Source organism: Equus quagga, chromosome 13, assembly GCF_021613505.1.
Source record: "Equus quagga isolate Etosha38 chromosome 13, UCLA_HA_Equagga_1.0, whole genome shotgun sequence".
Classification (NCBI taxonomy): domain Eukaryota; kingdom Metazoa; phylum Chordata; class Mammalia; order Perissodactyla; family Equidae; genus Equus; species Equus quagga.
In genome coordinates, this window is record NC_060279.1 from 93463034 (window position 1) to 93479241 (window position 16208).

General features: G+C 45.6%; 1 protein-coding gene across 1 annotated transcript in view; it reads right to left on the minus strand.

The window, feature by feature from the left end:
* LOC124250365 (zinc finger protein 45-like) overlaps window positions 1-14126 on the minus strand; it is a 48784-nt gene extending 34658 nt beyond the window's left edge. The window contains exons 1-7 of the mRNA XM_046682167.1: window positions 14070-14126; window positions 13266-13436; window positions 11421-11506; window positions 4633-4789; window positions 4474-4543; window positions 3232-3278; window positions 681-807 (exon numbers count right to left, since the gene is read on the minus strand). Of these exons, the coding sequence (XP_046538123.1) occupies window positions 681-807; window positions 3232-3246 (142 nt within the window). The 5' untranslated portion in view covers window positions 3247-3278; window positions 4474-4543; window positions 4633-4789; ... (1 more) ...; window positions 13266-13436; window positions 14070-14126. The remainder of the gene's footprint in view (window positions 1-680; window positions 808-3231; window positions 3279-4473; window positions 4544-4632; window positions 4790-11420; window positions 11507-13265; window positions 13437-14069) is intronic.
* Between the last annotated feature and the right edge of the window lie 2082 nt (window positions 14127-16208).

The following is a 16208-nucleotide window of genomic DNA, read 5'->3' on the forward strand; positions in this document are numbered from 1 at the left end:
ACGCCGCCTCAGCATGGCTTGATGAGCAGTGTCACGTCCACGCCCAGGATCCGAACCTGCAAAATCCTGGGCCACCAAAGTGGAGCAGGTGAACTCAGCCACTCGGCCATGGGGCTGGCCCCTCTACACTATCTTATTTCATTAAAAAATGCTGGCACGGAGCTGACCTGGTGGCACACTGGTTAAGTTCATGCACTCCACTTTGGTTGCCTGGGGTTTGCAGGTTCAGATCTCGGGCGTGGACCTAGCACCGCTCATTAAGCCATTCTTTGGCGGTGTCCCACATAAAATAGAGGAAGATTGGCACAGATGCTAGCTCAGTGACAATCTTCCTCAAGCTAAAAGGGGAACATCTGCAACAAATGTTAGCTCAGGGCCAATCTTCCTTGCCAAAAAAAAAAAAGTGCTGGCACAATTCCCTAAATGTAGGTCATGACCCACTAATTGGAGACAACAACAATTTGAGAAAGGCCAAAAACATATAGCAGCCATGCAGTCAATCAACAGCTCATTTACAAAACACACTTCAGGTTGGGAGGCAAAGACCAGAAAAATGCCATCTGTGTTCCATGCTGATTAGAAAACTGGAAACCAGGTCAAGAGCTCCAAAGCCCCGCGCACCCAAGGACACACACACCCCGCAGGGGGCCGACGTCCAGTCACACGGCGCCTGTCCTCACCCACTGAGAGCAGGTTCCTGAAGTTCTCCAGCATCACGTCCCGGTACAGCTGCCTCTGGGCGGCGTCCAGCAGCTCCAGCTCCTCCTCCGTGAAGACCACAGCCACGTCCTCGAAGGTCACCGGCTCCTGCAACACCAAGCACACATAACCTCAATCTTCCAACAAAGGTCCCCTGGAAGAAGGGAAGCACTGAGAAACGGGGACAGGAGGTGTACCAAGTGGCTCCAGATTCTAAGAGACTGGAGCCAATTTTACTACAACACAGTTAAACATCCCAAATAATGTATATTATGTTTTAGATTTCTTTCATAATAAATGCTGAAAAAAACGACTTTTTTACATAGATATTAGCTCCCTAACTGTTTTCTTAGGATAAGTCGTAAGATGTGAAGATTACAATGTCAAAGAATGCGCAACTGCAAAATTATTAGGTACAGTGGCAGATCTTCTTCTCAAGTTTTTCACCAGTTTAGCCCTCCCCCAGGAGAATATAAGCATTCTCGACTCTCCATACCACACACAACACTGAATATAACCAATGTTTTTAAATCTCAGGTCATCTGATCAGTAAAAAAACAACTTATTTTGATCATTTCTACTTATTTGATAATAAGCTCATCATATTTGCAAATATTTACTGGCCATCTTTATTTTTTCTTCAGTACCTTCTCCGTTAATGTTCTTTGCTCATACTCTAACCAGGGTTTTATATAAGGACTGGAAAATTTCTATTAGAGATTTTTAGCTTTTGTTTTTTAGCATATACATGATAAATATTTTCACCCATATTTTGCTTTTGCTCTCGTATAGCTTCATGTACAGCATGGTTTCTCATCCTTGGCACTACTGACACTTTGGGCGAGATCCTTATCTGCTGCGGGGGCTGTCCTGTGCACTGCAGGATGCTGAGCAGCAGCCCTGGCTTCCACACGCTAGATATCAGTAGCATCCCTCAAGGTGTGACACCAAAGAAGTTTCCAGACATTACCTGGGGCCAAAATCGCCCATGACTAAGGATCAGTGGTGTAGAGTATTGTCTCAACTTCCCATATGAAGACTGTGTTCATCACTGGAGCCCTGCACCTCCCAGGGCCCTAAATGAGCAACCGAGTCCACAGAGAGGAAGGGGCCACTGAAGACTCACCAGGCAGAGGTGGTATCATCTGTGGTGTCTACTACCGAGCAGGACAACTAGGCACCACAGACGATGGACGAGGTCCCCGACAGGAGAACTCTGTTCCCTTCCCTCGCTCTCTTTATCTAAGCCAACATCCTAGGAGTCTTTTTGGATCAGCTGAATCTTTCATTTCCTGCATGAACTTAGACAGTTTTCTGAAATTCTAGAATCTCTTACTCTGTAATTAAAACGCAGAGAAGACTAAAGACTGCCTCATAAGGTTGGTCTGAGACTAAAAGCAGTAAGAAAAGAAAAGTATCTGGCAAGTCCTCTTGTACTGCTGGACTTTTTAAATTAAGTACATGATTACTCTGATAAAATAAATTAACACATGAGTGACAAATATAAATCAGTAAATAAAACACAGACATGATACGACGCACATACGGGTAAGAAACAGTCTAGCTTTCTAATGTGAAAATATCTAATAATATTTCATCCATGTGAAGCAGCCGCTAGACCCGGGCACCATGCCATATCTGAATATTCTATATATAAAACACCCAGGGGGCCGCAGAGCAAATGGACTTTGTCAATTTCAAGTTCCGAAAACGTTAACAACAAAGAATGGCGAACTCTTCCAATTCCCTTTTGAAGAAAACGGTTACATTAGGAAAACTGTTATTACAATGTTCTTTCAGACAGTAAAAATTCTGCACTACCTAAATATCCAGGAATGGGGAAAAGTTTGAGACACATACACAAGCGTGATGTTGCCATTAAAAATATAGGGGATATACATTCGCAGCAACGTGGATGGACCTCGAGGGTATTATGTTAAGCGAAATAAGCCAGTCAGAGAAAGACGAACTCTATATGACTCCACTCATAGGTGGAAGTTAACATATTGACAAGGAGATCTGATCGGTGGTTACCAGGGAAAAGGGGGGGTGGGGGGAGGGCACAGAGGGGGAAGAGGTGTACCCACAACATGACTAACAATAATGTACAACTGAAATCTCACAAGGTTGTAATCTATCATAACATTAATAAAAAAATAAATAAAAAAATATAGGGGATATATTAATTAGAAAAGACACAATTTGAGAATTTTAACTAAACAATGATTACAAACATACAGTTACGAATGCATATGAGGAAAAGAACGTAGGAAAATGAAAAGCTGTTTTGCAAGGAAAATAGTGGTAAAGTGGGAGTTGTTTTTTTCACCGCTATTGACTTTTTCTAATTTGTGGAATTATAAAAGGTGATAAAATAACAAAAATGAAACTACACTAAAATGAAAAGTAGAGATCATCTGGCGCCTAAAAGGTTTCTGAATGCCTACTGTTCTCTATAATCCGAGAAACAGGACGTCTAATCATTGAAAATGAGAGGACAATTTAAAATGCAGAAAGGCAAGCCCCACTCACCTTGAACTTGGTCATTTTGTCCTCCTCCTTCTGGGGAAGGGCTGAGCCTAGGGAAGGCACAACAGGGGACGAAGAAAAGAGCCGTCAGAGTCTGGCCAAGGGTGTTGCTAACCTATATGGCTGCTTTACGTGAAACAGCATCCGTGCCCCTTCCTCGGGGTGGCCTGACGAGCACGGCAGGGGCTGGATTCCAGAGAGCACTGGCCCCTCCAGCCGACAGGCCCCGCGCAACCACACACAGTGGCCTGAAACAAGTTCACGTAGCGCTTGGTATGATTCTGATTCTAGGGAGGGCAGAAATTGAGAGCAAAGGAGCCGGCTTGAGAGAGTAATCTCTGGGGCCAAATGCCTAGGCCCATGGCACTGCTACTCACTGGCTGTGAAATCCTGGACAAATGATTAATATCTCTGTGCCTCGATTCTCTCATGTGTAAAATGGAGGGATTAACAATGCCCATCTCACAGGCCTGTTGTGAGGATTAAAGGAATATGCAGAAAGACCAAAGAACACTTTCAGAGTGTGTTACATCTCAGCAGCAGTAGAAAAGCAGGTAATATTCAGCACCATAAAACACGTCCTCATAAATGGTTTCTATCAATGGAAACTTCAGACGCTGTTGCTCTGTCATATGAAAATCACCCTTAACCTCTGAAATATCTCTTATTCTCTCTTGGTTTGTCATTCTTAATTTGATGCCTTTACATTTAAGATTACAAGGATAACTGGTTTTTTTCTGTGTAAAATATACATAACAGAATTTACCATTTTAACCCTTTTTAGGTGTATAGTTCATTCAGTGCATTCATATTGTTGTGCAGCCATCACCACTACCCCTCTCCAGAACTTTTTCACCATCCCAAACTGAAACCCTGTCTCCATTAAACACCTCTCCAGTGCCCCTCCCCTCAGCTCCTCATAACTATTATTCCTTCCCTCTCTATGAATTTGACTATATGGATGACTGTTTCTTAAAAGATATAAAATCTTTCCAAATTTACTTGTTCACAGTAGGGCCTCAAAAAGACTCTATCATGGAGACGAAGAGAAATTAATAAAAACCTGTGACTCTGCAAGATTTATTTAACCATAAGCTAGGTAATCGGTATGTCATTTAAATTAACAAGTATAGTCATCATAGTAATGATAAAAACAACAAAAATGGCAATGTTTAACATTAAATAAGCACTTAGAACATTCTAGGGACCTTGTGAAGCACTTGGTATTCATTAACTCCTACGTACCTTTAAAGACGCTACTGTTGCACCAGTCGTGTGACCCTGGTCCGGTCTACACCTCTGTGCCTATCCTCAGCTATAACAAGGAGACAAAAACAGAATGCTAGTCAGAGGATGATTGTGGGGAAGGAATGCGCTAATTTATGCGATGCCCTTGGCACGTACCTGGCATTTTAGGAACTTCTCAATAACTCATGATGATGACGATGCTGTTCCCATTTAACAGATGAGCAAGCTGAAGCTTGGTGAGCTCAAGAGGCAGGAACCTGAAGGCAGCCCTCAAGTCAGAGCCAGTATTCTAGATCTTGTCTCTCTACTGCTTCTAAAGACAAAAACAAGCAGATGGGAGTCAGGTCTCATGGACAGAGAAATGGGAGCTTAGGAGCTGAGATTAAAGACACAGAGAAACCGGGAGAAGACGCCGAAGGATCTGCTTGAGGGAGAAGAGAACAGAATTATGAGGGTACACGCTCTGAAATCAGACCACCGGTATTCAAATGCTGGCGTCTCCAACTTGGTGGTACTTTGTGCCTCAATGTCCAATCTATAAATTGGGGATAATAAGAACAACAACAATAATAGTAACCTCATAAAAGCTCACTGGAAGGTGAGTCACTCTAGGTGACTAAAAACATCCAGAACAGTGCTGGGCCGCTTAAGCATTCAATACAAGTTACGCATCCGGCCGCCATACCTGAGATAGTCAAGGAGCCCCTTCCTTGGGGTGGCCTGATAAGCAGAGCACAGGCTGGATTCCAGAAACCACTGACCCCTCCAGCCAAGAGCCCCTGCGCAGTGAAGGACCTGCCCCCCACCACACAGTGGCCTACTACAAGTTCCCCTGTGGCTCTCAGGGTATGATTCTGATCGTGGGGAGGGTGAAATCGAGAGTAAAACACCCAAGTTAAGAGATTATAATGAGCTGGTTAATTATTGTTTCACTGATTTACTAGTTCATTATTATTAGTCATCTGATTTCAGACAGAAGAACCCTAGGATGGAAAAGGGCAATGCAGAAGGTCCCAATCTTAGAAGAAATGCCCCTGGAATTTGTCATTCGCTTTGTTCTGACTCTGTATTTGCCCAGCGACGTCCGCTCAGTAAGAGAGCTTTGCAGGGAGATCTTTCCATCACCTCCGGGAACCGGACGATTAGTAAGTTGGCTGTCTTGTGATTGATACCCCTACACCTTTATATGCCAAGCACCTAAAGCAGTGCCTGTAAGCCAGTAACTACTCTGCAGACTCCCGGCAGCCAGTGTCAGCAGCCGGAGGAACGAGGCCACCCTCCGGCAGAAGCACGCGGGCAGCCGAGATGTGTGGGTCTAAGGTCTCTCTGGGTTGTAAAATTCTGAGGCGGACCCCAGTTGGGAGGATTTGGGAGGAGAGCAAGGGTTTTATTTCCAAGTTTTCCCTCTAGGTCTTTCACAATATTTGCTGTCCTTGGGCAAAATGAAGGTCATCTTTGGAAGGAAAAGAGCCTCTGGATTTTTCAAAGTACTCTCTTAGGAAGATGCTCTCTGCTCTTCAAAGTCTGTGCCTACATGGACTCCTGTCGCCAAAGCCACAGAATGTGTCCATCGAAATGTTGAGAGTGATGACTATTTCACTGCTGGCACAGTTAGTACCAGACAGGCTCATTTATTAATTCTTCATTAAATACATGAGTTTCTTCACTCAATGAACACTTAGGGGAATCTTACTAAAAGAGATACAATTGCCCCATCTCTGGTTGCTCACAGCCTAGTGATTAGGAAATTGACAATCAGGCCACACATTACTAAGTAGCAGAGAGGCGATGGGCTTTTCTGGAAGCACAAGGTACGGGCTCCGAGGCCCACGCTTGGTTGGAGCAGCTCCTACATCAACACAGCTTGATCCCAGCCCTGGAGGGCGGCCGAGTTCTATCAGCCAAAGAGAGGCAATCACTGGAAAGCCGCAGGAGAGCGAGAGTTCTCACCTGAGTGAAGACAAATGAGCGGCAGAAAAAGAGGGGCAGGACGGCAGGATTCAAACCATGATGATGGGCAAGGCCCAGCTCTACCTGTAAGTCAGCGGGAGGGCAGCCAAGGACTGCAGGAAGGGAGAGGAAGGAGGGAAAGAGATTACTCTCCCAGCAGACGGGAGACTTGAGGGGGAAGAGGCTGGGGCCAGAGAGCCTGTTAGGAGGGCCACACCAAGCATCATTTCCCTCTTTATTCAAATGTCACCTCCTCAGACAGCTCCTCCCTGGCCACCCTATAGAAAATTCCACTCTCCTAACCACATTCCAACACTTCCTATGCCCCATCCGTGCTTAATTCTTTCCTCTTTAGCACACATCCCTCTGGAACATCCCGCTAGGTATTTTGCTTATTTATACGCATCACATCTGGCCCACAGGGAGTCCTGTTTCCTGCCGTGTTCCCGACCCCTGGGATGCTGTGGCAAGCCCTTGGGAGGAACTCAACCAAGATCTGCAGAATGGCCGCTGTAATGAAGGCTGACGGACACACCACGTGGATCAGGGCCTCGTATTCACCACCTTGATCATTCAGTCGACAGAGAAGTATTGACAGCCTACTCTGTGCCGCAAAGGATCCTCAACGTGAAAGAGACAACAGCGAGCAAAGCAGGCAAAGACCTGGATCTCACGGAGCTGATGCTACGACGAGTACAAGGGCAATACCAAGCCAGTAACGTAATGAGGGATGCTTCTGAGAACAAGAAGGCAGGGTAAAGGAGGAGAAGAGACGGAAGGAAGGCTGTTACAGACTAAGTTTTTGTCCCGGAAGGATTCTCTTAGATTTGAGCAAGACCTGCACCAGGGGAGAGGGAGCCATGCACATCTCTGATACCTGAATGATGTGTAACTTAGCCAGCGAGGAACAGAAAATATTTTTTGTTAAAAAGCCACGACTCCATTCTCTCTCCAAGTGCCTCTCAAATTTTAATGTTCCATGAATCGACTGGGGACTCTGTGAAGATGCAGGTGCCTATATTTCACCCCCCAAAAATTCTAAATCAGAAGACCAAGGATGCAGACGGAGAATCTACATTTCTAACAACATTCCAGGCAATGTTGATGCTGTTGGTCACCTGGTCCCTGGGTCACCATTTGAGGAGCATCAGTCAAAAACAGCCCTCTGGATGTTTTCAGACGGACTAAGGACTCCAGGTTTTCACCTCTAACTTTTCCACTTACTCCAACAGGCTAACCTCTGCCTAAGGGCAAAAAAAATTAAAGAAAGTAAACATGAATTGCAAGCTTCTCTTTCTCTCTGATCCTAACAAATGGGATGAGAACCAAGGTTTGTTAAGATCAGAGGGAGTACCAAGATCAACTCTCAGTACCTAATTTTACCCACAAGGCAGCCTGAGCCATAAAATACTCCCAATAATAATTATAGCAGCTGATATTGATGGCAGCTCACTTACTAGCTACCAAGGCATGAAAGCTTTGCATGTACCATCTCAAGTCATCTTCCTAACAACTCCAGAGATGGAGACGATGACTATCCCCATTTTACAGGTAAGAAAATTGAGGCACAGAGAAGTTAAGTAACCTGGTTCACAATTAACCAGAGGCCAACAGAAGAGGCAAGATTTTGACCCAGAGCCTTACCTACAAGGACAGTGGTTCTCAACTCTGGCAGCACAGGGAAACTTAAAAAGAATGCTCTTCCTCGATCCACAACTAATTAATCAGAATCTGTGGATGTGGGTTGCTGACATCTGTGTTTTTACACTCCTCCCACCGCCATGATTTCACTGTCCAGTCGGCACACTGCACTAGGCAATGAACCCAGGCCATCTGACTCCTGGGCCCATAACTTGACCAGCATGCAGTGGTTCTCAAACTGTGTGCATCTGTATGGGAAGGCCTGAAATTCCACATGCTGCCTTGACATCTTCCAGCCTCACCAGGCCTCAAAGGCCTAGACATGAGTTCATGAGATCCTCTGCTCTCTCCAGATACAGCCCTGCCCCTGGGGGAAGGACTCCCCACCGAGCTAGTTCCCTATGTATTAACCACGTTTTCAGATGCCGTATCGGCTATTGGACACGTTATTCCTAATTTCTCCATAGGTCTGTTGAATCGCGGGGCCAGACGATTGAGCAAAGTTAATTACAACTTCCCTGCAAGCCTGCTTTCGAGGGCACATGAGAGTCATAATATAACTCCCCCTCTACTGACCCCGACCTGCCTGTTCTCAGGAGTCAATACGGGATGCCACCATCCAGCTACTTCCTGCCACTGTGGTCATAAAGACATAGTCCCCATTCCTCTCTCTCTGCTTCCTGACCCCTGCATGTGACAGGCTTCGTGTGACCGGCTTCGTGTGACCCTGCGCGGCATGCTGTGCCTCTTATTTCTGGGTAACCGTTAAGTATTAAAAGTCTTCTTTCTCAAAGGCATTAGCCTCTCTATGTTGTCACTAGGTCACCTTTATAAATTAAGATCCGCCACAACTCACCCTATCAGCTGGTCCAGCCGCACCCAACTCGGTCCTTAACCCAAGAGGGTCCAGCTCCCTCCAGCCTGCGAAATTATTCATGCAAACCAATCACGTCCTCCTGCGGGAACCAAGGGTCACCCTACCCTCTTGTCACTCCGAAGCCCGCCTACCATGGCCCCTGCTGGTTCCTCTATTCCTGAATGCATCCCCAGATGGCCCTCCACGGTGTACAGTGTCCTCCTCCCACAGGCTGTGAGTATGTGTGAGACTGAGGGATCACTGCCACTCTTGTCTGTCCAGTGTTGGGTGTCATGTGTTCAGCCATCTCATACTATTTAGGACAGGGGCTCCTCCTTCCTAAATAGGGTGAATAAGATGTGATCAGAACAGAAACAGAATCGCCCAGAGAGCTGATAAAGAACACAGAAGCCCAGGGTCTGGCCCGGTGGCAAAGTGGTTAAGTTCATGTGCTCTGCTTCAGTGCCAGGGGTTCTTGGAATCGGATCCCAGGTGTGGACTTACATACCATTCATCAAGCCACACTGTGGCGGTGTCCCACATACAAAATAGAGGAAAAGTGGCATAGATGTTAGCTCAGGGACAGTTTTCCACAAGCAAAAAGAGGAAGACTGGCAACAGATGTTAGCTCACAGCCAATCTTCCTCATCAAACAAACAAACAAAAAAACAAACCCCAAACAAACAAACAAAAAAACACACACAGAAGCCCAGACTCACCGATATAATAAAATGCCTGGGTCTTTTTTTTTTTTTCACCAAGTTCCCTAGGCAATTCTGATATGACCAAAGTTTGAGAACCACTACGTTATTCCATTCTGCCTCTCAAGGAGTTAACTGAACTACCCAAGGACACCCGGGAAGCCAGGGGCAGGGCTGGTCAGGCCTCTTGATACCAACTCCACGCGTCTCTCCATCCTGAGAAGCTGTTGGAGGTCTAAGAGGGAAGAACACTTGTAAACGCCCGGAGGCAAATTCTTAGAGTAAAAAGGGAGGCTTCTGTTTAGACCAGGGCTGCCCCACAGGAGGACACATGGGCAATTTACATGTTTCTAGTAGCCACATTAAACAATGTAAAAAGAAGCAAGTGAGTTTAATTATAACAACATTTCATTTAACCCAATGTATCCAAATTATTATCACTCCTACTTCAATCAATGTAAATATTACTGCGATATTTTACATTCTTTTTTTCATACTAAGTCTTTGAAATCTGTTGTGTCGCTCACACTTACAGCACATCTCAATTAGCACTGGCCACATTTCAAGCGTTTAGGAGTCACACGTGGCTAATGGCTACCATATTGGATAGTGCATAGAGACCATCTAATTATCCCCCAGGGACTCTCTAGGTTCAAAAGACAGCAAATTAGTGTTAGCTGTAAGTTTAAACAATGGTTATTACAGAAACTATTCTTTTCTTTTCTTTTTTTTTTTTTTTTTGAGGAAGATTAGCCCTGAGCTAACATCCACCACCAATCCTCTTCTTTTCGCCGAGGAAGACTGCCCTGCGCTAACATCTGTGCCCATCTTCCTCTACTTTATACGTGGGACGCCTGCCACAGCATGGCTTGCTAAGCGGTGCCATGTCCACATGGGTGATCTGAACCGGCGAACCCCAGACCAACGAAGCAGCACATGCAAATTTAACCACCGCGCCACAGGGCTGGCCCCAGAAACTATTCATTTTGGTTCAAGTGTATATTAGAAGTGAAGTATCAAAAGCTGAAGGGGGCGGGGAACACCTTAAAATATCCTTTTGTTCTTTCAACAACTTGGTGCATTTCCCATGTTGCATACTCACCTGTAACAGATAAAGGACAACTCTGGTCTGCATCACAGAGAAGACTGACTATGTGTCAGGCACAGTTTCAAGCACTTGACGTATCATACCTCTTTTAATCTTCACAAAAACTTCAGGAGGTAGGATTGACATTATTATCCCTACTTGACAGGCAAAAAAATTGAGGCACAGAGAAGTCAAGTAACTTGCCCAAGGTTATCCAGCCAGAGTGCTAGAGCTACGTTTCAAATCTAACTGCTGAGGTTTGATCCCGGCTCTGCCCCTGGCTGACGGTGCCACCAGGTCGTTTATTCAATTGTCTGCGCCTGTTTCTTCACTTTAAAAATGAGAATAATAGCATTGTTATGAAAAAATAAATGAGTTAGCAGACAGAAAGCATCGGAAATTCTGAGTCATGAGAGGTGCCCAACAAATGTCAGCTATTCTCACATCCCCATTATGATCCCCAACCAAGAAACAAAAAATTGAGCACTAACGCTGAATTGTTTCTAAGGGGATTTGTTTTAGATCATGACAATATGAGGCATAATGATACCTCAACTTTGGAATACTCTGAAAAAGCTGCTGGATTCTACAGCCCACCGAAAGCAAGCGAGATAAAAGACAAGGAAGACGGACACGGACAGTATTTCTATTTTGTTCTCTACTCCCAGGCTGTCACACCCTTTTGAACAGCTACACGAATCACACTTACTCACTGAGTAACTTCCCTCGGCCGACCTCGTGCTGGGCGCTCCGAGGAGAAGACGACAAGGTCCATGAAGCAGCGGGCCCCAAAGCCTAAGAGGAGAGAGAGAAGAACCCAGAGTTTCATGCCAGTGGCAAGGGTGACTCCAAAGGAGCCAAAAAAAGTCAGCATCCTCCTTCTCTAACAGCAGCTCTTTCTAACCTTCTCACGCAAGCTACATTCTCCTGGTCGCCAAGAGTGAAACCAGAGTTGCTGTTAATCTCTCTGTTAATAACCGCCCCCCCCCAAACCCATATGTTCAGATCCTAACTCCCCAGTACCTCAGAATGTGACTGTATAAGGAGATGGGGCCTTTAAAGAGGTGATTAAGTTAAAACGAGGCTGTTAGTGTGGACCCTACATCGATCGAACTGGTGTGCCGGTAAGAGGAAATGTGGACACAGAGAGGGACGGCAGGGGCACGTACACACACAGCAGAAAGACCAGGTGAGACCACAGGAAGGAAGCCGTCTAGAAACCAAGGAGGGAGACTTCGAAGAAACCAAACCTGCCAACACCTTGATCTCGGATTTCTGGCTCCAGAACTGTGAGAAAACATATTCCCATTGTTGAAGACCCTCGGTCTGTGGTTTTTGTTACAATGGCCCTAGGGAACTAACACAATCTCGCCTCTCCTGGTCCTCATGGATAAACTACGGATGACAGCTAATTTTTAAGTCTGCTGGGTCAACATCAGAGTTTGCTTTAAAAAACTCTGGGGGAAGAATGTGTCTGCGGTGAGAGAAAAAAAGCAACACGATTAGCAAAGATTGTAGTGGAGTGATTGTTACGTAGGAGTTCATGACACTATACTTTGGATGTGTTTGGAAATTTCCAAAGTAAAGAGTTAGGAAGTAACTACGAATAGTCTGATAACAATTTCATAAAACATAGATAAAGATTTAGCAATTGCTAAACAAAAAGGCATTAAAATGTTAATAATTATCTATATCCTATCCTAGTATTATGGTTAATTCATGTTTTTATTTTATGTATTTCTATATTTTCTGAACTCTCTACAATGAACTTGCATTTCTTCTATAATCAGAATATGAACTATAAATATTGTTTGAAATAAAATTAAGTGAGAATGTTTTCAAAAAAAAATTTTTTTTAGGAGGATTAGCCCTGAGCTAACACCTGCCACCGATCCTCTTTTTGCTGAGGAAGACTGGTCCCAAGCTAACATCCGTGCCCATCTTCCTCTATTTTATGTGGGACGCCTGCCACAGCACGGCTTGCCAAGCACTGTGTAGGTCCGCACCCAGGATCCAAACCAGCGAACCCCAGGCCACCAAAGCGGAGCGTGCGAACTTAACTGCTGCACCACCGGGCGGCCCCTCAAAATTTTATAAAGAAGTCCAAACTCACGAACCCTGCTTTCAAAATCCTCTACCACAATATTCCAGCCTACCTCCATAACTTGATCCCAAATGATCCTCCGCAGCCAGCTTCCTATGGCTGAATATTGTTTTCCTATTTTGTCTCCTAACTCCAATTTGGGGATGTTTAAACTGTGACACCAAAGACCTAAGGAACACAAGCCCTAGACTCGAGTCCGCCTGCTCTTCCTAGCACGGTGACTGCAGGATAAGTACCTTACGCTCCCTGGCTCCCTGTCTCCATGTTGTCGCCTGTAAAATAGAGGTGATAACAGTATTCACTTCACAGGGCCTTGTAAAGGTGAACGCGCTAATTTTTATAAAGCCCTTAAACTGATACTCAGCACTCAAGGTTTAACTATTATGACTATTACTCCTGCCCTGTACAGGTTCTACGTATCTTCCCAATTACTGAACAGTAACTGGACACCTTTGTAGCAGAAACATTTGCTAGTGTTTCTTCCACCACTCGGAGCCGACACGGAAGACGAACGCGGAGTCCTGGGCGGCGGGGCTCCCCCCTCCTCTCTGCAGCCCTCTTTCCGAAGACAGGGCAGGGGGAGGAGAAGAGGCTGCAGAGACCACGATCGTGTCCGTGGTCCTGGAAAAACCACAGAGGCTATCTGTGAGTGACGCACTCTCTTTCAAGAGAGGTCAGAGGTAGCCCAGCACAGCCTCCTTTCCCGCAGGGATGGGAAGGAAGAGCCAGTGGCACTGCGAGGAGCTTCCAGAGAAACGGAAGCTTTTCTGATTACTATAATAGTATCAATATTAACAGCTAACATCTTTGCCACACGCCTGAGCTGTTCTAAACATTTCACTTGTCCTATACCATTATTTCCCCAACCAATGTATAAGGTAGGTACTCCTAACAGACCCTTTTACAGAAAGGGAAACTGAGGCACAGCACGCTTAAGCTCTCACTCAACGTTATACCGCTAGGAAGTGACAGAGCGAGTGGAAAGTGTCGGGGAAGGCGGGCCGGGCAGCGGAGAAGCCGGGAGACCCTCCGACGCTGACCGATCCCAGTCCGCCTCCAACCCCGGGACTCGCGAACCGCCCCTAACGCGGAGGCTCCAGGGAGGGGAAGGCAAGCGGCTGCCCCCGCCCCTCAACCCCGCCCGCTGCCGCTGGCCGCCGCTTTCCTTCCCCGAGACCGAGCGCCGGGCCCGACCGATGCCACGACCAGGGCAGAAAAGTTAAAAAAGGCGGCGGGGTGCCCGGGCTCACTCACCTCCCCGGGAGAAAGGAAGGCCGCAACCTCAACCTCCTGCAGCGGAAGCGCCTCCGACTTCGCGGGGCTCCGGGACTACACTTCCCAGCATGCCCGAGAGGAACAAGCCCCGCGGCCCCGCCCCCTTGGGCGGAAGTGCCTGTCCCATCCCGCGGCCTGAATAGAATTTCCCAGAATCCACCAGAGAAGCGGGCTTTGTATTCTTCCCGAAATGCGTCGAAACGTACGGAGCGCACGGTTATCGTCTCCTGTTTCCTTAGCTGAACATCTAACGCGTTCGCGCTTTCCCGGAGCGGAAGTGCCCCAATCACGAGAAGCGTCTGGACTACACGTTCCAGAATTCTCTGTAGGGTTGAGTTTCCCGCCAGCCTGCAATTTTCATTTTGAAATGAAAGAAACCATGGGTTGCTTGTAAAAGTGGGCTTGCGTTTTCTTTGTTTCATTGTTCCCTTTTACACGTGACGGAAGTTGGAAATAGGGAAAAAATTGGAAAATAATTGTAAAGGAGTGGCGTATGTGAGCCAGAAGTAGAGATCATAAAAAGACGGGCTGCACCAGGCAAGCCTTCTTTATTACTTGGCCCTGGATTCACGTGTGTCCAAGAACCATGAAACAAAAGCAGCAAAATTCTCCGCTTTGCCTTCACCCTAGTTTTCTTGCATTGGCAAGGAATTGGAGAAAATAGTGTAGTATGGACAGGATCCACCCCATATACTATCTTGAAAACTTTTCTTCTTTGAGTTCAAATCAAGGAACGACATCACTTGCTCTTATCAGGAATCTGTGAAAGTGTCTTAAAATTCAGCAAAGCAGTTAAAACTAAGAAATCCTTGATTATTCAGTAAGGAGAAGAGAGTGAAGTGAGGGCTCAAGTCATAAAGCTAACAAAAAAATACAGAAAGCGAAGCTATCCACTTTTATCCTAGACAGAAACGAAATGTGTTTCTAATTTCATTATGAAATTTTTTTTAAACAGGAGCAGAAGTAGACTACAAAGGAGGAGCTATAAATATTTGAACAATTGCCGGGAGCCGTGGCTACATCATTTGATTGGCTGTTTGACAGGCTGTCCAACCGATTAACGCCGAGGGGTGCAGGGTCGCCCCTTGGTGAAGAATAACCAGCCGGCCCCTCACATAGTTCTGAAACCTGTGCTGCTTCTAATTGCCTTTCATTCCTTTTCCTTTCTTAACTGCCAGTTTTCACTCCTTTGGGTGGCTGCTTGGGAGGCACTACCTCCCGGGAGAATTAAATATAGTAAAAGAATGTGACCACCTGCAGGTAACTTTCAAGATAATTTTCTGAGAGCTAATTTCGTTTGATGCAGTTAATTAATGGAGGAGCACACAGTCCCTTTTGAGACAAGCAGAAAGGAATCCTGCCCAGATAAGATGTCGAATTAGGTTCGTAGCCTCCATCTGGTTAATATTTCCTTCTTCCTCCAGTTCTTTGTCTAAATATATATATGCATCGTCCTTCCAAGTTTGCTGGTTAATTGGATGATCAAGAAGTACCTATATATTATTCTTGACTTGCTTTCTGTTAAAATGTTATAGAAGTTTTCTCCAAAAAGCAATAAATAATAAATAATTGCTGAGGTTATTTTTCTAAGAGAAGCTAGTCGTTAACTTCTGTACTTCAAAAAGATAATACGTGCAAAAACTGTTACGCATCTGTTCTGTGCCTCTTTATCTCACGAGAACACCTGTAAGAACTGTCTTTTCACTCTCTTTGAAAAATATATAAGCGATCCTGAAAACTCAGTAAAGCGGACTTGATTGCACTAACTCAAGTCTCACATCCCCTCCTTTCACTTCGCTGACTCCGTCTCTCTCTCAGGAACCTGGACTCTGCTGGGGCTGGACCCCGGCAAACAATGTCCAATTGAGGCCATCTCAAATCCAGGATAAGTAGTCTCTCTGTGTAGGGAAACAAAGAGAGATGACCACAAATATTTTTCTTAAGTCAGTGGCTTAAATGATAGGAACCATTGATCATGTGATTTCCTGCCCCATATTGCCCCACCCCCCCAAACAAAAACAAGTCAAAAGGTCTACATCTGAAAATTACTTCTAATACTGAAATAGACCCTCAAATTGTCCCTGAAATTGTATTATGGTGATCCTCTGTTGCTAATTC